Source organism: Pezoporus flaviventris, unplaced genomic scaffold (assembly GCF_033815535.1).
Source record: "Pezoporus flaviventris isolate CSIRO_AGI_PZ_B2104156 unplaced genomic scaffold, CSIRO_AGI_Pfla_v1 ptg000004l, whole genome shotgun sequence".
In the NCBI taxonomy this organism is placed as follows: domain Eukaryota; kingdom Metazoa; phylum Chordata; class Aves; order Psittaciformes; family Psittacidae; genus Pezoporus; species Pezoporus flaviventris.
In genome coordinates this window covers 167,326-186,259 of record NW_026892552.1, presented here as the reverse complement: position 1 = coordinate 186,259, position 18,934 = coordinate 167,326, and the positions used below count along the sequence as shown (strand labels likewise).

General features: G+C 39.2%; 1 protein-coding gene across 2 annotated transcripts in view; it reads left to right on the top strand.

Moving 5' to 3' along the window:
- The window catches only part of PCSK1 (proprotein convertase subtilisin/kexin type 1), a 33,159-nt gene extending 14,624 nt beyond the window's left edge, over positions 1–18,535 (top strand). For both annotated transcript variants that reach the window (XM_061445315.1, XM_061445316.1), the window contains exons 7-14: positions 317–489; positions 2,749–2,961; positions 4,106–4,206; positions 5,296–5,529; positions 7,006–7,163; positions 9,153–9,286; positions 11,179–11,340; positions 15,551–18,535. In XM_061445315.1, coding sequence (XP_061301299.1) covers positions 317–489; positions 2,749–2,961; positions 4,106–4,206; positions 5,296–5,529; positions 7,006–7,163; positions 9,153–9,286; positions 11,179–11,340; positions 15,551–15,913 — 1,538 coding nt within the window. In that variant the 3' untranslated portion in view covers positions 15,914–18,535. The remainder of the gene's footprint in view (positions 1–316; positions 490–2,748; positions 2,962–4,105; positions 4,207–5,295; positions 5,530–7,005; positions 7,164–9,152; positions 9,287–11,178; positions 11,341–15,550) is intronic.
- The last annotated feature ends 399 nt before the right edge of the window (positions 18,536–18,934 follow it).

Below are 18,934 nucleotides of genomic sequence, written 5' to 3'. Positions count from 1 at the left end.
AGGAAGAGTAAAAGAAGAGCTCAATACAGTAGGAAAAAGCAGGAAGAGTAAAGAAAACATCTTGGCTTTATGTAGAAAGAGAAGTAAATAATAGTCAACTTAGATTTTTAGAGGGTTTTTTTTAAGTGTTTGTAGAGAGCACTGAGCTCTGCATATAATGTGTAACTGTACAGTTTCACACTGACATGAATGTTGCTTACATGAAGAGCAGTAGGCTGTGCTTGCAGTAGTTGCATATTAATTTGGCTGGAAATTTCACAGTTAACAAAGGAGGGAACACAATGTAAATACAGTTTGCTTCTTTTTCTTCATTAAGGTATACGAATGCTGGATGGAATAGTCACTGATGCTATTGAAGCCAGTTCAATTGGTTTCAATCCAGAACATGTGGATATTTACAGCGCAAGCTGGGGCCCTAATGATGATGGTAAAACTGTAGAGGGACCTGGGAGACTGGCACAGAAGGCTTTCGAGTATGGAATAAAGAAGGTACAATGCTTAAGAGAAAGAATAAAATGTGGTAGAGAACAGAATTATAAAATGGTTGACACCAGGGGAAAAAAAACAAAACCATGGTTTGTGCTCTTTTTGCTCAAGTGTATTTAAAAAGGAGGAGAGGTATTTTAATAGTACAGGTCAGAGAAATTACCAGCTAGAAAAGCACCGTTGAAGCTTTCTAACTGGTTTTAAGCTGTTATTCTCCACAGATAAGCTTTCTTTTTCCATCCTCACTTTTTCTGCCTTTGTCTCATCCTGCCACCCTTCTCTGCGCTGAACAGTAATTGGATTTCTGCACTGAAAGCCTATCCAATTTAATATAAAATTTTGGCTTTGTGAGTATTTGTCTGTGAGAAATAGCGATGGATTTCAGCACCCTGTGGTTGGGCTTGTTTTGTATTAATTGCATTAGTTTATAAATTGGTGCATATCATGATCCAGTTAAAAGGAAGATAGTAAAAATGCATTATGAAGAGAATTGGAAACAATGTTTTTACAGTTCTTTTTAATGTTATCCTCTTCAGATCTGGTTGGATGGTAAGTAGGGTACAAACTGAGAGCTACTGGGGATGTATTAATACCACCTTGCTCTTGCCAGTGAGGTAAAAAGGTATCTAAAGATGGACAGCTACTAATACAGAGAGGAAGACAAATTCAGAGATGAGAGAGGAGAGAAATGGAGGGAAGCTTAAAGGACAGAATCAAAAAGAATGGATTTTGGAAGAAGGGCAATTAACATTAGCATACAGGAGGAGAGAAGAAAGAAGAGTCTGACGACTGATAGGCATACTGTGAGGGAAGACTGGAGACCAAGAGGAGTGGGCTGGCGATAAACAGAGCTAAGTCCATAGATAGGCAGCAAGAGAAGAGGGAGAATTAAAGGCAATAATTAGGGAGGAAGTGTGTCAGTGGGCCTACTCTGAAAAAGCAGGTTCTTTGGTGAAGAAAGTAGCTTTTTTTTACAGCTCGTATTATTTCTCAAGGGGAGCAAATTTGCCCATTCATTTGTCAGGCTTTCTTTGGCAAGGAGCTGGATGATCTCCACTCAGCTTAAAGTCAAACAGAGTTCGGGTGACCAGTGACTTTCATCCCTGCCACATTCATTGCTGGCCTGTATGCTTAGTCTTAAGTGTTTTAAGGGGCATTAGCAGTACTCTTAAGTGAAACCAAAGCAAGTATTTACATATACCAGTGCTTTTCTGGACTGCAGCCTTTGTTCTCAAAGTAAGATACGATCTAATTTTCTGTAACTGACATAGCTTGTTCTTCCCATTTTAACAGTTGTATCACAAAGAGTGCAGTTTGCTTTTTCTTCATTTTTGGTATTTTAAGTGCTGCAAATGTCTTAACACTTCCATGAATAATTTCAAATCTCATCTGAGTGGGATGATAAAAATCTGTATTTAACTGCTGTTTCTAATGAATGTGCATAAATCAATAATGAGCAACATATGAACTTTTGCTTTTCATGTGAATCTTTTTTTTTTTTTTTCCTGAAGGACTAGCACAGCTTAAGACTGGATAAGGTAATACGTGTTTCCCTACGATAGCTGTGATGCTTTACATGCTGTCAGCTGCCAGCATCAGTTGTTAGCTGCTGCTCCCTCTTTACATACTGGAGATCAGAGCAGGGAATGAACATGGTTACATCTGGAGGCTGGTGTTGGTAGCCCACAGGCCTGTAAGAGGATTTTCAGTGAGATGTGCTTGCTGGTGTCCTGTGTTTCAGCAAGTAAAGGCCAACCATGAAAGGCTTCCTTACAAAAAATGAATGGATGGAAAAGTCTTATCATGTGCATAATTCATACTGTTTACGCATAGCTCCATGATTGCAGAAAGGCAAGTGAAATAAGTGAAATAGAGAAGTTTTTACTTCCCATTTCTTAAAAAAAAAAATAAAAATGCTTTTTTCATAGAAGTAGTCTGAACTAAAACATCAGTGTGTGGGAAAACTTACCTGTTGAATACAGATTCTGTTTTTAACTTAAAATCCTATTCTGAGGAAAGTTGCTGTACGTGGAACACTAACCCTCGACCAGTCAAATTAAGATATGTACTGTAGGGTGTGTAGTAGGATACCTCAGGTAGCTGGTTTCTTCTGTCTCTGTCTTCTACGGTGTGCATGGAAAACTGTCCTTTTCTATCTGAAAATGTTTTATTTATCGGGCTTTTTTTGGGGGGAGAGGTTGTTGAGAGTACATTACAGAGACTGAAATCTCTTTGATAACTGCTCATTTCCATTTTCTCTAGGGCCGAAATGGGAAAGGCTCCATTTTCGTATGGGCTTCTGGGAACGGAGGCCGTCAGGGTGACAACTGTGACTGTGATGGTTACACTGATAGTATCTACACTATTTCCATTAGCAGTGCTTCTCAGCAGGGCCTTTCTCCCTGGTATGCAGAGAAGTGCTCTTCAACTCTGGCCACAGCTTACAGCAGTGGGGATTATACAGACCAAAGAATTGTAGGTTGTTTTTACCAGATTCAGAACAAACATAAAAATGTATTTCATATGCAAATAATAAGTGAGAGCTCTTAAATGCTTGTTTTCTAGTACCCGCTTTGTGTTATGTGTTACATGCTTAGTGCATTTGCCTTGGAAAACAGAGGGGTTTGTGTTTCAAAAAGTGATTGCATTCCTGGAACATCTTCGACTGTAAGCAATAGCTAAACAAAATCATTGCGTTGATCCAGTTAAATCAGCTTGCTGAATTTGCCTGCTGTTTGTATTGCAGAGGTCTCTGCATGAAGCTTTATATGGTCTCACTCTTCAGAAAGGACAAATGAAGGGAGTTTTAGAGGAAGGGCAAAAAGAACCTTTGAATTTAGTGAGTCAGTATCTCTCTATACCTTGCCATTACCTTTTGTAAGATTGTGACAGCAGTAGTACTGCTTGCAAACCTTTAAAAGGTACTCAGCAAACAGGCATATCAATCTCCATGCTTTCATTCCTGTGCAAGAAATAACTTGTACTGAAGAAAGTTCATGTGATAAAATAATGTTGAAGTACTTATAATTTCTGTTCAGCCCTGGTGGATGCTAATTTTACTATAAACTACATTGATGGGGATTAAAATGTCATTCCAAGTTAGCCAGGAGATGTGTCCTTCCTAAGTGGTTTCTCTTCATACCTGAGATGTAGATACATGGGTAAAAGAGCTTGGTATTTAATTTCCAAATAAAGCACATGTTTCATTGCAAATTATAGTTCTTCTGCTGAAGAGGGAGCAGAACACCAATACTAATCCTATGAATAATTTTCTAGGAAGCAGTGATTTTAAATGTTCTAGGCCCAACACAATGATCTGTTTTTATGATTCACCAGTAAGCCTGAAACACTTATTGTGAAACCTGAGAATAAAATAAGATACTTAGTGTGGGAGTATTTTGTTCCAACACAAAGCGTTTTGATACAAAAATTATAGTTGAAGTAAAAAGAGTGGATTGAAATATGAACAGATTTAAGCATCCCTCACTTTTGTGCTGGTGAGAAATGTATTGACGTGCATCAAGTAAAGGATATATGGTTATGCTTGTGAGTGTGGATATGACTGTATTTACAACTGTTTATTCATGCAGTCTTTTTTTGTTGTTGTTTTTTTGCTCAGACAAGTGCTGATCTTCACAATGAATGTACAGAGACTCACACTGGGACCTCTGCATCTGCACCACTGGCAGCAGGAATTTTTGCTTTGGCACTGGAAGCAAAGTAAGATGCCACACAATTACCTTTGAAACTCCTCTTTCTCAGCCACCCCACCATCTTCCCTGAAGTGTTGTCTGTATGAAGTGGCACCATCTCATGCTGCAACTCCACTTTTTGTCAGTCAGACTTGCTCAGGCTGATGACAAAAATAAGCAGCTATTTGCCTCAACACCTTCTGAGTAAAGAAGAGCCAACATAAGTAATATGTGATGACAGAGGAATTTTAGTCCATTTCATGCATTGGCCACAATTGTTCACTAAATTCTGTCAATTGCACTTCAAAGCAGTGAGGTTGCACATGTATCAGAACGTAATTTGAAGACAATAGGTTGGAGGAGTTTAAGTCTTTAGTCAATTTACTGAAGCTTTTCTGCTGCTGCTGAGGCATAAAATGGAAAATACCCAACCTTGACTGTCAGAGCAGGCTGGGAGCAGGCAGGTTAAGATCCTGTAGGGCTGGTAGTCAGAATGTAGGACTTAAAGAGGATAAGAAAGAACAGGATAAGACAAGACAATGGCTTTTTCACAGAAAACACATCATGCATTAAGGCATAGGCTTAGTGCTTGAATGGTGTGGGTTCAGCTCCAGTTCCCATTGCATACTCCTTTGATGGCATAAGCTAAGATAGGTAGGGCCATAGAGTTAACCACAGATAGAATCAAAACACCCAGTTAATTTTCAAAGTCCATGTCCCATAAAGACTGATGGGACATACTGAAATGCCTGAATAATTTGGAAGAATTTGACTCTTAATTTTGCTAGATAACTATCCTTCATTTACACGGAAACCTTGTCTACCTGGAGAAGCATTGTGAGGATAAGCATGTATATTTTAAGCGCTGTATATTTTTAAATAATGGAATACCATATACATTCAAATCGCATTCTGTTGCAAACTAAATAATAATAATAATGTAATTATATCATTATTAATAATAATCACGCTATTATTTTTATTATTTATATGTATTATTATAACTGTAATTATTATTGATTATATTATTATTGATATTATATTACTATTATTACTATAATAATAATTGAGAGAAAAATAGCCCTGAAACAATTAACGAGGAACATTTTCTCAACAGCCCAAATCTAACATGGAGGGATATGCAGCACTTGGTAGTGTGGACCTCAGAATATGATCCACTGGCTGGAAATCCAGGATGGAAAAAGAATGGAGCGGGACTGATGGTCAACAGTCGATTTGGGTTTGGACTACTCAACGCCAATGCATTGGTAGATTTAGCTGATCCCAAAAGATGGAAAGGTGTGCCAGAAAAGAGAGAGTGTATTGTCAAAGACAAAAGCTTTAAACCAAGGTAAGAATTTGCATTGCAGTAACTAAGCTTATATCTCTTTTATTAAAGCCTGAAGGATAGTATTCTGCACAGATTGCTCTGAACCAGACTAAGAGATTTCTTTTGATTCATTTAATTTTGCCTTACTGTGTTCATCAGGGGCAGGCAAGGAGCATTTCTTTGCTTGCTTTTTTTAGTGTAAGACTGATGGAAATTACTAGCATGAAGCTGTAACAAAGATAATTATGTCTGCTTGTGCAGCCAGTGTATGGATGGATGATGCTGTGAGACTGAAAGCAATCAGGTAAGCTATGAATGTTTAGAGTGCTGTCAAAAGATGAGTAAAAAGATACCAAAGACTCCCAGGGATTTAAAAAATAAAATAAAATCTGTAATCAGTCTTAGCAATTCTTCTCCCGTGGTGGGCACAGTGCATGTTGAAGTCAAGGTGATAGACTGAGCTTTAGTCACATGTGGCATGTCTCTTATGAAACACAAATCTCAAAGGCTCACTAAAAAGACTTACCAGCCGCATTCAGAAGTGCTCCCAGCATAGTGGGCCTAACTGAGCTCAACATGCAGGTAAGTTGTAATTAGTCACTAAGATGATTAATTAAGAAGGATATAATTTTTTGTCTCCACTTGTTCACTTACAGATTTATTGTCTATTAAAAACACAGCTATTTCAAAGATTGAAATTATACTCTGTGAGTGCATTAAAAATCTTTCGGCAGAAATATATTACTGTGTTTTGGAGTGTCACTTCTTGGTAACCTTATTATTTATACTGTTCTACTACCAATTTACTTTTGTGAGCTCTCCTTTCCAAAGAGTGTTGACCCAGTACTGATGTATGTGATACTTTCTGTTTATGTATGCTTATTGCAGTCCTCTATCTTACATTATAAAAACAAAGATCCTACAATTCTGAGTTTAGAATAATTTATGTGGAGATTTGGATACCTCATTCTCATTAGAAGTAATGAAATTTATACAGGGAGAGGTTTGCATAGTAGCTCTTTGTACAGATGTTAGCTTTTCCTTCTTGAGATGGTGCTGACTACAAAAGGTTAAAACAGCTGTGCCTGCTGCAGTATTTTAACTCCATGGTAACAGCTCTTCTGAATATTTGAGGCAATTAAGACTAAGCCATGACATAGTCATGTGATGCAAAGATTGGTATTTTGTAGTCTCTGTTGGACAACAAAGTTTTGATAGAAACCCTCAGTTGTCAGACTTGCTTGCTTCCAGGATATGTTGCACAAGTCTGTCTTAAGCAGCTCTTATCATTTGTCCACTTAAGTATTGTCTGTGCTTCCAGAGCTCCCCGTGGCTTTTACTGGAGCATTCAAAAAAATAATGAATGTACAGTTTGTCTTTACTTCTTTCTTTTTTATAATTTTGAAATGGGTGTTAAATGTGTCATTTGCACGTAACATAATGATCCAGAATCAAAAGTTTCTATGCACGATCAAAGAACTCTTGTAATTTTGCCAGATTATTAAGAGCAAATGAGGAAGTCATCATTGAAATTCCTACAAAAGCCTGCGAGGCTCAAGAAAGCTTCATTTCATCTCTGGAGCATGTGCAGCTGGAGGCAACGATTGAGTATTCCCGTAGAGGTGATCTTCATGTCACTCTGGTATCTCCAGCAGGTACAGGAAGCAATTGCACACTCTATTTGTGTTGCTGTGGTGTGTAACATTTATTTCCTTAAAAACCACCTCTGTGTTTTTCAGTGGTTTAGAAAGAGCTAAATACATCATCAGACAAATGTAGTGACCTCCAGTGGGAGAGCATGACTACAAAGCACCCTGGGAACCAGAAAACTGGTTCTCTGAAACCCTTTTTTAGCCTTCAAGTGTTCTGGGTTATATTTGTGAGAAAAGGTTTGAAAATCAGACTTCAGAAAATGAAGGCACTGTTTATAATAGATTTCTGTTTAGGAACAGGACCTATAAAAACTGAGAGTTCCTGGCAGACAAAAAATTACAGTTCAATAGTGCTTATCAGCCTTACTACAATTAAACAGACTAATGGAAAACTGAGGAAATCTGACTCCCTAGATTTTGTGTAACTGTGTCTTCCCACTGGTGTATTTAATAACATGGTGTCTCTGTCAGGCACCTTTGTATAGCTATACTAAATGTTTTAGAATATGGCAAGCCATCTTGACAATGCCCAGAAAAACACCATGAAGAGAAGAAGAAAAAAAAGAGAATTAGTATGAACAACTTGGTAGAGACTAAGATCTGTTAGATGAACTGGTGTTAGAAGGAAAAAGACAGAAAGGTGTTCAGGTATGAATTTAAACATGAGGCTGATCTAATTTACTGAAGTTAAAGCCTAATCTAGTAATTCAGAGGTAAACTACTAGAGTCTTCATTCATATTATTACTGTAGGATCTCACTAGGGAGCAGGATTAAGATACTGTACATGCAGTGTATTTCAAAACCCTACCTTGTCTGGGATTCCTTTTACGCCTAACCTTAATTCTTCCTATTCTGAGTCTACCTTTTGTGCTACAGGAGCAATGTCATTGTGAGGTGTTTTACCCTTGACTCTTGGTGGTATTTTCAAATTCAATTCCATCTTATCTAAGTTTTAGTTTGGAAGTAAATATATAATCTGTCTCTAGGTACCTCAGGGAGATGACAGGAGTAGTAACTCTTATTCTACTTTCATAGAGGTATTTCGCTCCCAGAACACTGTTCTGTTGCTAATCTGTAGGAAGCATGGCTTCATCTTAGAAAAACACCTCTTTTTGAAAGACTGACGACAGTAATATGTTCTTCATCTTTGTATGTATTTCTAAGAGTTTAGCTGAGATAGTCAAGTGCTGCTGCCTCCACTATAGTATCATGTTTCCTTCATGGTTAAGCTATTTTTCCCTTGGTTCTTGCTGTTTTTTCCCTTTTCTGCAAAACAGTACTACCAAATGTTTGTCATTCCTTCTCTGTATTTATGATGTTACCTTTAAATATATTTATAGCTTGTGATCAGGCTCCCTGGGGCTTCTTTGCTTTTTATTATGTAACTATAACTCACTTGCTCTCCCATTATATGCAGAAAAGCTCAAGAAATTTCCTACTATGCAGCAGGATCTTTTCTGAAGCAGAAATATTCTGTGAACTGCAGCATTTTTGTTATAATAATATCAATGCATATTCTTTTCACCCTTTTGAAGTCTCAGGCTGTAACTCATACAAAAAATCCCAACTGTGACAAATTTAGGATAAGGCTTTGGTTTCACAATACTGTGTAAACTGGTTTGCCTTCAGAACTTCTGTCTCAGAAGTTTGTTGAACCAGTCGCCAGTGGAAAAGGCTGATTGCATCTGACCTCTGTTTCTTATGTTTCTTTATGTGCATCCACTGCTTTTTTGTGTTGGAGATTGAACACTAAGCAAGATGTACCTTTTAGCATGATCTAATATGATAGTTTTTATGCTGTTAAATACTGCTGTGAAAATAACTAAAGGAACCACTGATCAGAAGTAGCACATTTCCTGTTCCACACGCAATTATGCAATAGTGCATTTTCCAGGTTATCTATGCGCTAGATAGTGTGCATGTTGAGTAACGTGAAGAGTAAAAGCAGTCACACATGAACAGTCACTACTGTTGATCTTGCACTAATACAGGGACCAGCACTGTCTTATTGGCTGAGAGAGAGAGAGATAGATCTCCCAATGGCTTTAAGAACTGGGACTTCATGTCTGTTCACACATGGGGAGAGAATCCAACAGGCACCTGGGTTCTAAGAATTACTGATATGGTAAGTATGTCTGTATGTTAACTAGCTACATTTGGAAGCTAACACAGGTAAAAGGATCATTAGCCACTCTTCTCATTAAGCAAACTACAAGAATTCATTCAAACTAAATCACCATCTGTATTAAAGATACGGGGCTTTGAGTAACTTCATCTAGTGGAAGGTGTCCCTGCACATGACAGAGGGGCTGGAACTAGATGAGCTTTAAGGTCCCTTCCAACCCATACCGTTCTAGGATTCTATGATTAAAAGAAAAAAATAGGGTCAAATTTTCTTGTTCTTTACATAAACGCAAAGAACCAGCCTCATTTCACCAACATGTACCTGTCAAAAAAATTTCATGCCTGTGTTTCTCACACATTATATGTCAATGAAAGAAATTGCTTCATGTAATTCGCTGTGATTCATGGAGTGAAATATGTAATCAAATTAACATATGATTAACTATTATTTAGTTAATAATATTTCTTTTTCTGTAGAAAAGAACACAGGGTATATCTAGTCTTTTCTTGGTGTGTACATAATTTTCAGTAGTTCAAAACTCATGTGAAATTCATTAGTTGAAAATGAACCTCAGAGAGCTGTTCTGATGTATACCTTTCCCTGACTTCTTTCTTAGAGTAATTACTGCTGAACAACATTTAAGGATTAAAGACAAGGAATCTACAGATAGGAAATAAATAAGTTTACTAGAACCACCTGGGGATATGGATTACAACAGCAAAACACTGGAATAAAGCTGCTTGATAGGCAGCTGAAAAATCATTCTCTTCAAAGAGAGAGTGGTCAAGCACACTCATCTCTGGAGGATTTCACTGAAGTTGTCTGTTAATAAGCTTGTCATTAGGGGTCAGATCCTGACAGAAACTGAATGCTTCCTAGCAGACACTGAACCTCCAGTCCCTATTAGCCTCAGACTGTATAAACAGGAGGATAATGCCAAGTACTAAGCCGATGGACAAGGCAGTAGAAGTAAATATCAGTGTCAACAGTGTGGTGTTATTGCTGCAGGCTTATAGATAGCCCCATGGTTACAGATACCCTGCTCTTTGTAATCAATATAGTGCATTTTTAAAAAAGTTTAAAGCATTTTGTTTGCAATTATCTTTCATTTTCAATTTTCAACTGCGAGTTTTCTGAAACTTATAATAAACCAAGCATTCTGTCCTCAAGATGTCATGTACTCTTTCTTCAGCTTGTAGTGTTTTGTGATTCCTGAAATAAGCAGAAATCACAGATTGCCATACAAAGTTACTCATAACTTAGTTGTCGTGAGAGCTGTGTATGTTAACTTTGGTATAGACTTCTGTTAAGAAAGAAGAGCTTCAGTCTCTATCTTCAGTCACTAAATGATAGAGCAAAAATTCTGAAAGAAGCTTCGGTAAAATAAAGTTTTAGCAGCCTCTGTACTTGTCTCTTCCATTTTCTACTGCTAAAATACCACTGCCAAACCTAATGGACCTAAAGCTGTCTTTCAGATTGCTTTGTACATCACTGCAGAATATTATTCCAAATTACTGTTCCACTGGTAAATTTTGTGAGGAAATTGCCAAGGAATGGCCTAGTGAATAAACAGTAATAACACAAAATACTACTTTAGTAATTTTTAGCATTCTGTGTTATAACAAAATTCCATTGATGCTCACACAATTAATTAATAATTATGTTGCATCGAAGTGTGAGATTTGGAGTAGTTAAACCATTGGATTAAATCCTGCTTTCTGATATATCCTGTCTCTAATATATCTCTTTTATGCTTATAAGTAATTGTCTTAATTTAGATACTGAAAGCCTTATAATTTATTTTAGTCACTTCTGTCTACTTTACAATCAAATGTCCTGTTTCCTCTTCTTATGTCCTGAGAACCTATGCTAATGCCATGCGTGTCTTTTAGTCCAGACGAATAGAAAATGAAGGAAGGATTGTAAATTGGAAATTGATTTTGCATGGCACTGCTACACAGCCTGAACATATGAAGCAGCCACGTACATACACATCTTACAATGCTGTGCAAAACGACAGAAGAGGAGTGGAGAAGATGTCAGATTTTGTAGAGGTAGTGTTCAGTTAGGTTTTTTCCCTATCTATTTTACAATTTATAAGAAAATGGTATTTTTTGCTAGTAGGAAGATATGTACTCCTTCTGTATTTATGTCATCTAGCCCCTAACCACTTTCGAGTTTTGTATCGTAATTTTGTCCATGTCCACAACTGATATTTTTATTAGTCTCTGTTTTCGTATGCCAATATATAAGGGGTTTAGGATAGTAAGAGGATATTGTTACTAAAGCAAGACGGTATTGTTACTAAAGCAGTAAACTCAATAGCTAATGCAATTGAGTGATACAAGGAGGAGGAAGACACCTTGGACAGACACACTAAATTTATGTAATTCTGGTAAGAACAAGTGTCACATCCAAAAGGAGCTTTGCCTGCTGGAGTGTTCCCAGGATGTTTGGAAGGAAGTTAGTAACAGAAAACATGACAAAAGTCAGGAATTCACTGACTCAGAAGGTTTCTTAAATGGATGTGTTGCTGTTATCTCCTTTGTCACTCTTGCTTTACATATCAGGTAGCGTGCTCTAAACAAACTCCAGGCTTGTGAGAGTGACAGTTTGTTTCTAGATACATAGGGTGGTAGTATTGTACATTTTCACAACACTTGATTATGTCAACATCTTTAGAATACTTAATCACATAATCACAATAATGTCCATAAAGTATAGAGGGGTTAACCTTCTTCAGCTGGGTTTGAAGGAGAAGATTGAGGGAGACATGATTATGATCTTTAAACACGTTATATAAGTGTATGCAGGTGTAGCAGCCATGTACATGAAAATAAATTGGAAGAAATATGTCAGTATGGCAGGCATAATAGACACTGTTGAAACAAGGTTATGCCTCTCACCAACTTCTCTTTTCATCTGTATCTGGCATTAGTCTTCCAGGAACAAACAAGAGGAATTAGAGATGTGTGCACGTCTATGGGGGTATGATATAATAGGCATCACAGAAACATGGTGGGATGGTTCCTACGACTGGAGTGTTGGAATGGAAGGTTACAGGCTCTTTAGAAAAGACAGGTCTGGCAGGTGGGGAGGGGAGTTGCCCTTTATATGAGGATAGGCTGGAGATTATGGAACTCTGTCTGGGGACAGGTGAGCAGTCCACAGAGAGTTTGTGGGTCAGGGTTAAAGGGAATATAGCTATGGGAGACATTACTGTGGGGATCTGTTACAGACTGCCTGATCAAGGAGAACCGGCGGATGAAGCACTCCATAGACAGATAGGAAAAGCCTCACGCTCGCAGGCCCTTGTTCTCACGGGTGACTTCAACCACCCTGACATCTGTTGGAAGGACGGTACGGCCCAGCACAAGCAATCCAGGAGGTTTCTCGATTGTGTAGAAGACAACTTCCTTCTGCAAGTAATAGAGGAGCTGACAAGGAGAGGTGCCATGCTTGACCTCGTGCTCACCAACAGGGAAGGGCTGGTTGGAAATGTGATGCTCCAGGGCAGCCTTGGATGCAGTGATCACGAGATGCTCGAATTTGAGATCCTCAGGACAGTGAGAAGAGTGTGCAGCAAGCTCACTGCCGTGGACTTCAAGAAAGCAGACTTTGGCCTCTTCAGGAGCCTGCTTCGGAAGGTTCCATGGGATACAGCCCTATAGGGCAGGGGGGCCCAAGACTGTTGGTTGATATTCAAGGATCACCTGCTGCAAGCTCAGGAGTGTTGCATCCCAACCAGAAGGAAGTGCAGCAGGAGGGCCAGGAGACCTCCTTGGGTGGATGAGGAGCCTCTGAGGAAAATTCAATTGAACAAAGAGGCTTATAGTAAGTGGAAGCAAGGACAGGTGGCATGGGAAGAGTACAGGGATGTTGTACGAGAAGCTAGGGACCAGGTTAGGAAAGCTAAGGCCCAGTTAGAATTAAACTTAGCTAGAGGTATTAAAGATAACAGGAAGGGATTCTACAGGTACATAGAAAATAAAAAACAGACTAGAGAGAATGGAGGCCCCCTCAGGAAGCTCTCGGGAGAACTGGCTACATGGGATTTGGAGAAGGCTGAGGTTCTGAATGACTTCTTTGCCTCAGTCTACACTGGCAAAGGCTCTGACCAAACCACCCAAGTCTTGAAAGGCAGATGCAGGGACTGCGAGAATGAAGACCTTGCGCCCACTGTAGGAGAGGAACTGGTTCGAGACCATCTTAAAAATCTGAACGTGCACAAGTCCATGGGTCCTGATGAGATCCATCCACGGGTCCTGAAGGAGCTGGGAAATGAACTTGCGAAGCCGCTGGCCATCATATTTGAGAAGTCATGGCAGTCAGGTGAAGTTCCCGATGACTGGAAAAAGGGAAATATAACCCCCATTGTCAAGAAGGGGAAAATGGATGACCGGGGGAATTACAGACCAGTCAGTCTCACCTCTGTGCCTGGCAAAATCTTAGAGCACATTCTCCTGGATGGCATGCTAAGGCACATGAAAAACAACAAGGGGCTTGGTGACAGCCAGCATGGCTTCACTGAGGGGAAATCCTGCCTGACCAATTTGGTGGCCTTCTATGATGGGGCTACAGAACTGATGGACAGGGGTAGAGCAGTTGATGTCATCTACCTGGACTTGTGCAAAGCGTTCGACACTGTCCTGCATGATAGTCTTGTCTCTAAATTGGAGAGACATCAATTTGATGGGTGGACCACTCGGTGGATAAAGAACTGGCTGGATGGCCTCATGCAAAGAGTTGTGGTCAATGGCTCAATGTCCAGCTGGAGACCAGTAACGACTGGTGTACCTCAGGGATCGGTGTTGGGACCGGTCTTGTTGAACATCTTTGTTGCTGACATGGACAGTGGGATTGAGTGCGCCCTCAGCAAGTTTGCCGATGACACCAAGCTGTGTGGTTCGGTTGATCTGCTGGAGGGAAGGAATGCCATCCAGAGGGACCTTGACACGCTTGTGAGGTGGGCTGATGCCAACCTCATGAAGTTTAACCATGCCAAGTGCAAGGTCCTACACCTGGGTGGGAGCAATCCCAGGCACAGCTACAGGCTGGGCAGAGAAGAGATTCAGAGCAGCCCTGCGGAGAAGGACTTGGAGGTGCTGGTCAGTGAGAAAATGAACATGAGCAGGCTTCAGTGTGCGCTTGCAGCCCAGAAAGCCAACCGTATCCTGGGCTGCATCAAAAGGAGCATGACCAGCAGGTCGAAGGAGGTGATCCTGCCCCTCTACTCTGCTCTTGTGAGACCTCACTTGGAGTATTGTGTGCAGTTCTGGTGTCCTCAACATAAAAAGGACATGGAACTGTTGGAACAAGTCCAGAGAAGGGCCATGAGGATGATCAGGGGACTGGAGCACCTCCCGTATGAAGACAGGCTGAGGAAGTTGGGGCTGTTCAGCCTGGAGAAGAGAAGGCTGCGTGGAGACCTCATAGCAGCCTTCCAGTATCTGAAGGGGGCCTATAGGGATGCTGGAGAGGGACTGTTCCTTAGGGACTGTAGTGATACGACAAGGGGTAACACGTTAAACCTTAAGCAGGGGAAATTTAGATTGGATATAAGAAGGAAATTCTTTCCTGTTAGGGTGGTGAGGCACTGGAATAGGTTACCCAGGGACGTTGTGAATGCTCCATCCCTGGCAGTGTTCAAGACCAGGTTGGACGAGGCCTTGGGTGACATAGTTTAGCGTAAGGTGTCCCTGCCCATGGCAGGGGGGTTGGAACTAGATGATCTTAAGGTCCTTTTCAACCCTAACGATTCTATGATTCTGTGATTTCCAAGATATATGTCATGGCCAACTCTTAGCCATATTTCACCATCTTTTCTCAGGTGAGATTACCTGCAGAGAATGTTATATGGAAGCACAACAGTATGTGACACATTCAGAGCTGCCATCACTACTGTATAAGCTTCCTTCAGGTACACTGCTGAGGAGCTGTCTCCCATAGTGCAAACAGAAGTAACTCTTAAGACTGGGACACATCCTTCTATAAAATGACGTGTTGTAACCTGCCAATGTGGAATCTGAATTTATAACTTGCTACGTTGGATGTGTGGTGGAGGGATTTGGTAGTTTATAGAATATAGTGCTTTGATAGTCTCTTTTTGTGTACAATTGTCTAGTTCTTTTCTAGATGCTAAGTGGCTCCTGGGTGAAAAAACAGCATCTACCCACACATAGATAGAAATAGATAACCAGAGCAAATCTGAATCCAGTTGGTTTTCTCTGTCACGTAACTTTTTTATGCTAATATGTATTCTAGGACCATACCACACAAGAGAACCTGCGTGAAAAACCCAATGTCACAGAAAATACCAGTAGTAGCAGTGACAAAGCAGAAGATAAAATCCCATCAGAGGCTATGCTGCATTTACTGCGAAGCGCTTTTAGCAGACAGATGGCTCAGAAGCAACTGCCAAGGAAGACTGCAAGTGAGAAGTTAAACATTCCGTATGAGCACTTCTATCAAGCCCTTGAAAAATTAAACAAGCCTTCCCAGATGAGAGACTCAGAAGAAAGTCTGTACAGTGACTACGTTGATATCTTTTACAATGCCAAACCATACAAGCATAGAGATGATAGACTGCTGCAGGCCTTGATTGATATTATAAATGAAGGAAACTAAACTATAGGGTCTGTCACTGAGTTGGATATATTCATTCTCCCCACTTCACTTGTAGGCTTTTTTCAGAAGTCTGTTGTATGCTCTAGTTGTGTGATTGCTGCTTTGATTGCTTCATATTTAATACAAATATCAAAGAAGAAAAAAAAAGTGTGTGGGAGTATAAGCCAGTAAACTGATGCTTTTTAGTAATAGCTTTTTTCAAAGCCTTTCTTCATTACCATCAAGAGTAGATTTGCCCCCTCAGGCATGAAATCCAAGTAGTATTCCCCTGAAAACTCGAATGCTCTATTTTAAATGATTTTCACATTGCTTATTCTTCTACCCTATTCAAAACTTGAATTACCAAGCAGTTTTGAAGCAAACTACCAGAGCTATGGGGAGGTACTCTCATCCCTGGATTTTTAATAAATATTGAAGTCTTATATTTGGAATTTATCACAGATTTAACATGTGTATCCAGTACTGCTTCCATCATAGGTTTTATGTTTCTTCTTCAAACAACAGTGCTCCCTTACCATTCTATTCTCCCATAAAGGAGCAACTCAGAGGCTGGAGTTCGACTGGAGCATCAGTGGACACTGATGAAGTTATTCACAATTTAAAATACAGACAGACACTAGCATAAAATATCCCCAAATGAGGATGGCCTTCTCGCCACCAAACTTTACTTAAGTGAAGTGCCTGTATTACGAACCTAGTCGTTCTGGGCTGTATTTAATGAGGACAGAGGCTCCTATAGTTAGCACTTCAGAGCACTTGGATAGTCTTTATGCTGTTTTTAATTATCTGGATGGTGTACTGATCTTTTCGTATCAGTTATATGAGCTTTGGAGACCAACCACCTACCTATGGAGCCTCAGTCAGATTTTTAAAATTAAGTAATATAAACGAGATGCCTATGTCTGCAGTAGTTAGGACAACAAAGCTGGGATCTCTTTGTCCTTTCTTTGAACTGCAGCTGAGATGGAATAGAAAGGGTAACTGTGCCAGCAGATCCCATTTAAGGACTGGATTTTGCAGTGTCTGGGATAGATTGTAACATTTCCCAAGTATCTAGGAAGTTAAGGCAAAATGGAGGGGAAAGGTACGAGATACAAAAAATACTCCAAGAATGGAGTCAGAAATTTTCCACACAAAGCTCTCTAAAGTTGGTCAAGACTGACATATTATTTTGCTTTTCATAATTAAAATAATGCAGTGTTGGATGCTCAGAAATTAACGGGGATCTAGAACAAGGAAATGGAGATTCCCAGGGGATATTTTTCTCATTGCAGTGCCTAAGATAATCCAAACAAGTGCTGAATGATTTTTACTTTATTTTCTCTCTCATCTACTACTGAAATGTGTTTTCCAGACACTCTAGAATATTTGATTCTCCTTCACTGTCTACTCTTTAAAAGATGATGCACATGTCTCTAAGTCAGGAATTTAGCTTTTTGCTCACAATTCATCAGTTTGGATAGTGATTTTTCATACTTCACAGTAAATTCTGTAATTTAAAGCAAATCTATTTATTGTAACAATATTTAGGTCATCTTCTGTGAAAGAAGGGACTGCTCTAAAGACAATTTTGAGAATTGTCTTTCCAAACTGGAGATTTAAAAATCTCTGCTTATTTATTCTTTGTGACAGTTTCATGCCTGTCATGGGCTTAGTGTGCTTTATTGCCAGCTTTAGATAGGTTTAGCTTAGTTGATTTAATAACTCTTCCATATTTCTTGTCCATACTCAAGGATAACAGCTACACAATTCTGATACTGAATCTTTCCCTCTCTACTACTAAAAAAATTTGCTTAGAATGAGAAGTCATTAAAAAATTCCCCATAAGTGGTCCAGATCAGAAAGCTTTCTTCTGCTGTCCCTTACATATACAAGCTTTCTGGCAATTTGTAACTATTGAACAAGCAAAACCATAAAAATTTGTAATTGCTGCCATTGCAGAGTGAGGGCACTAACTTAATTCCACTAATGTTCCATTTTCAGAACTAGGAGTTTATCTCCATGGTAAATATTCCCATCTGGAGAGGTAAGACCACTTTTAGTCCTGTGCATTGAAACTTAGAGGCTGGTTCCCTCAGATAACAGTGATTGTAACCAGTCTTCATTCAGGTGTGTTACAGAAAGGAAAGTACTAGCGACACTAAATCATGCCTTGAAAGAGGTTTTCAGATAAAACAGGTGGAAAACATAAGACCTTCCTTTCTTTTAAGATTAGTTCCCACGTTGTAGCCAAAGTTTCATCAGAGGACAAGTTTAAAATCTCTCTTTTGAATGTTTCCAACACAGAGTAGATTGTAAAGGAGTAAATTATTTTTATTGTTAGTCTTTCCTTGGTGCCTGTGTGGGTTTTGTGAAAAATGTAAAAGGAAAAAAAAAAGTTTTCTCTCAGAATTTTAAATTATATTTTCATTACAGGTATTTATAATATAGCAAAGATTTTATTGAACCGACAGAATTTTAAAAGGCATAATAAATTATATTGAAGAAACAGATTTTTCTTGGGAAAGAGACAATTTCATCCAATAAAGATATTTTTTAAAAGGCATGTTCCAATAGCAACTGTAACATGTATGTAATGTGTTAGATTTGCCTACCAGTGACTTAATACAGTGTGCTAGCAGAGCTCAGTGTGTGGTCTTAACATTTTTAAAGAAAACAATAAGCTAAAGTCAAGCTATTGACTTAAAAGGACTGGGAAATACAGTTTAGAAATAAAAATAATGGCTTGAAGAAATAATCTGGGATTGGGTGGAGAAAGTGTATGATTTATTGCATATGAATGGCAGGAACACTGGAGTGCTTACTCTTCACAACTGCAGCCAAAGTAAGATTTGCTGCAGACATCAGTGGCAGCAGTACCGTCTGTAATTAAGATCCCATGGCTCTTAATTACAAAATTCTGCCTTTTTTACATACAGGTGTGTGTGTCAGAAGCGCTATAATGAAATAATACAGCAGAATGATACAAGGGCTTAGCATTAAATATGACGACCTTCTTGCATCAAAGCATGAGCAGTAAAA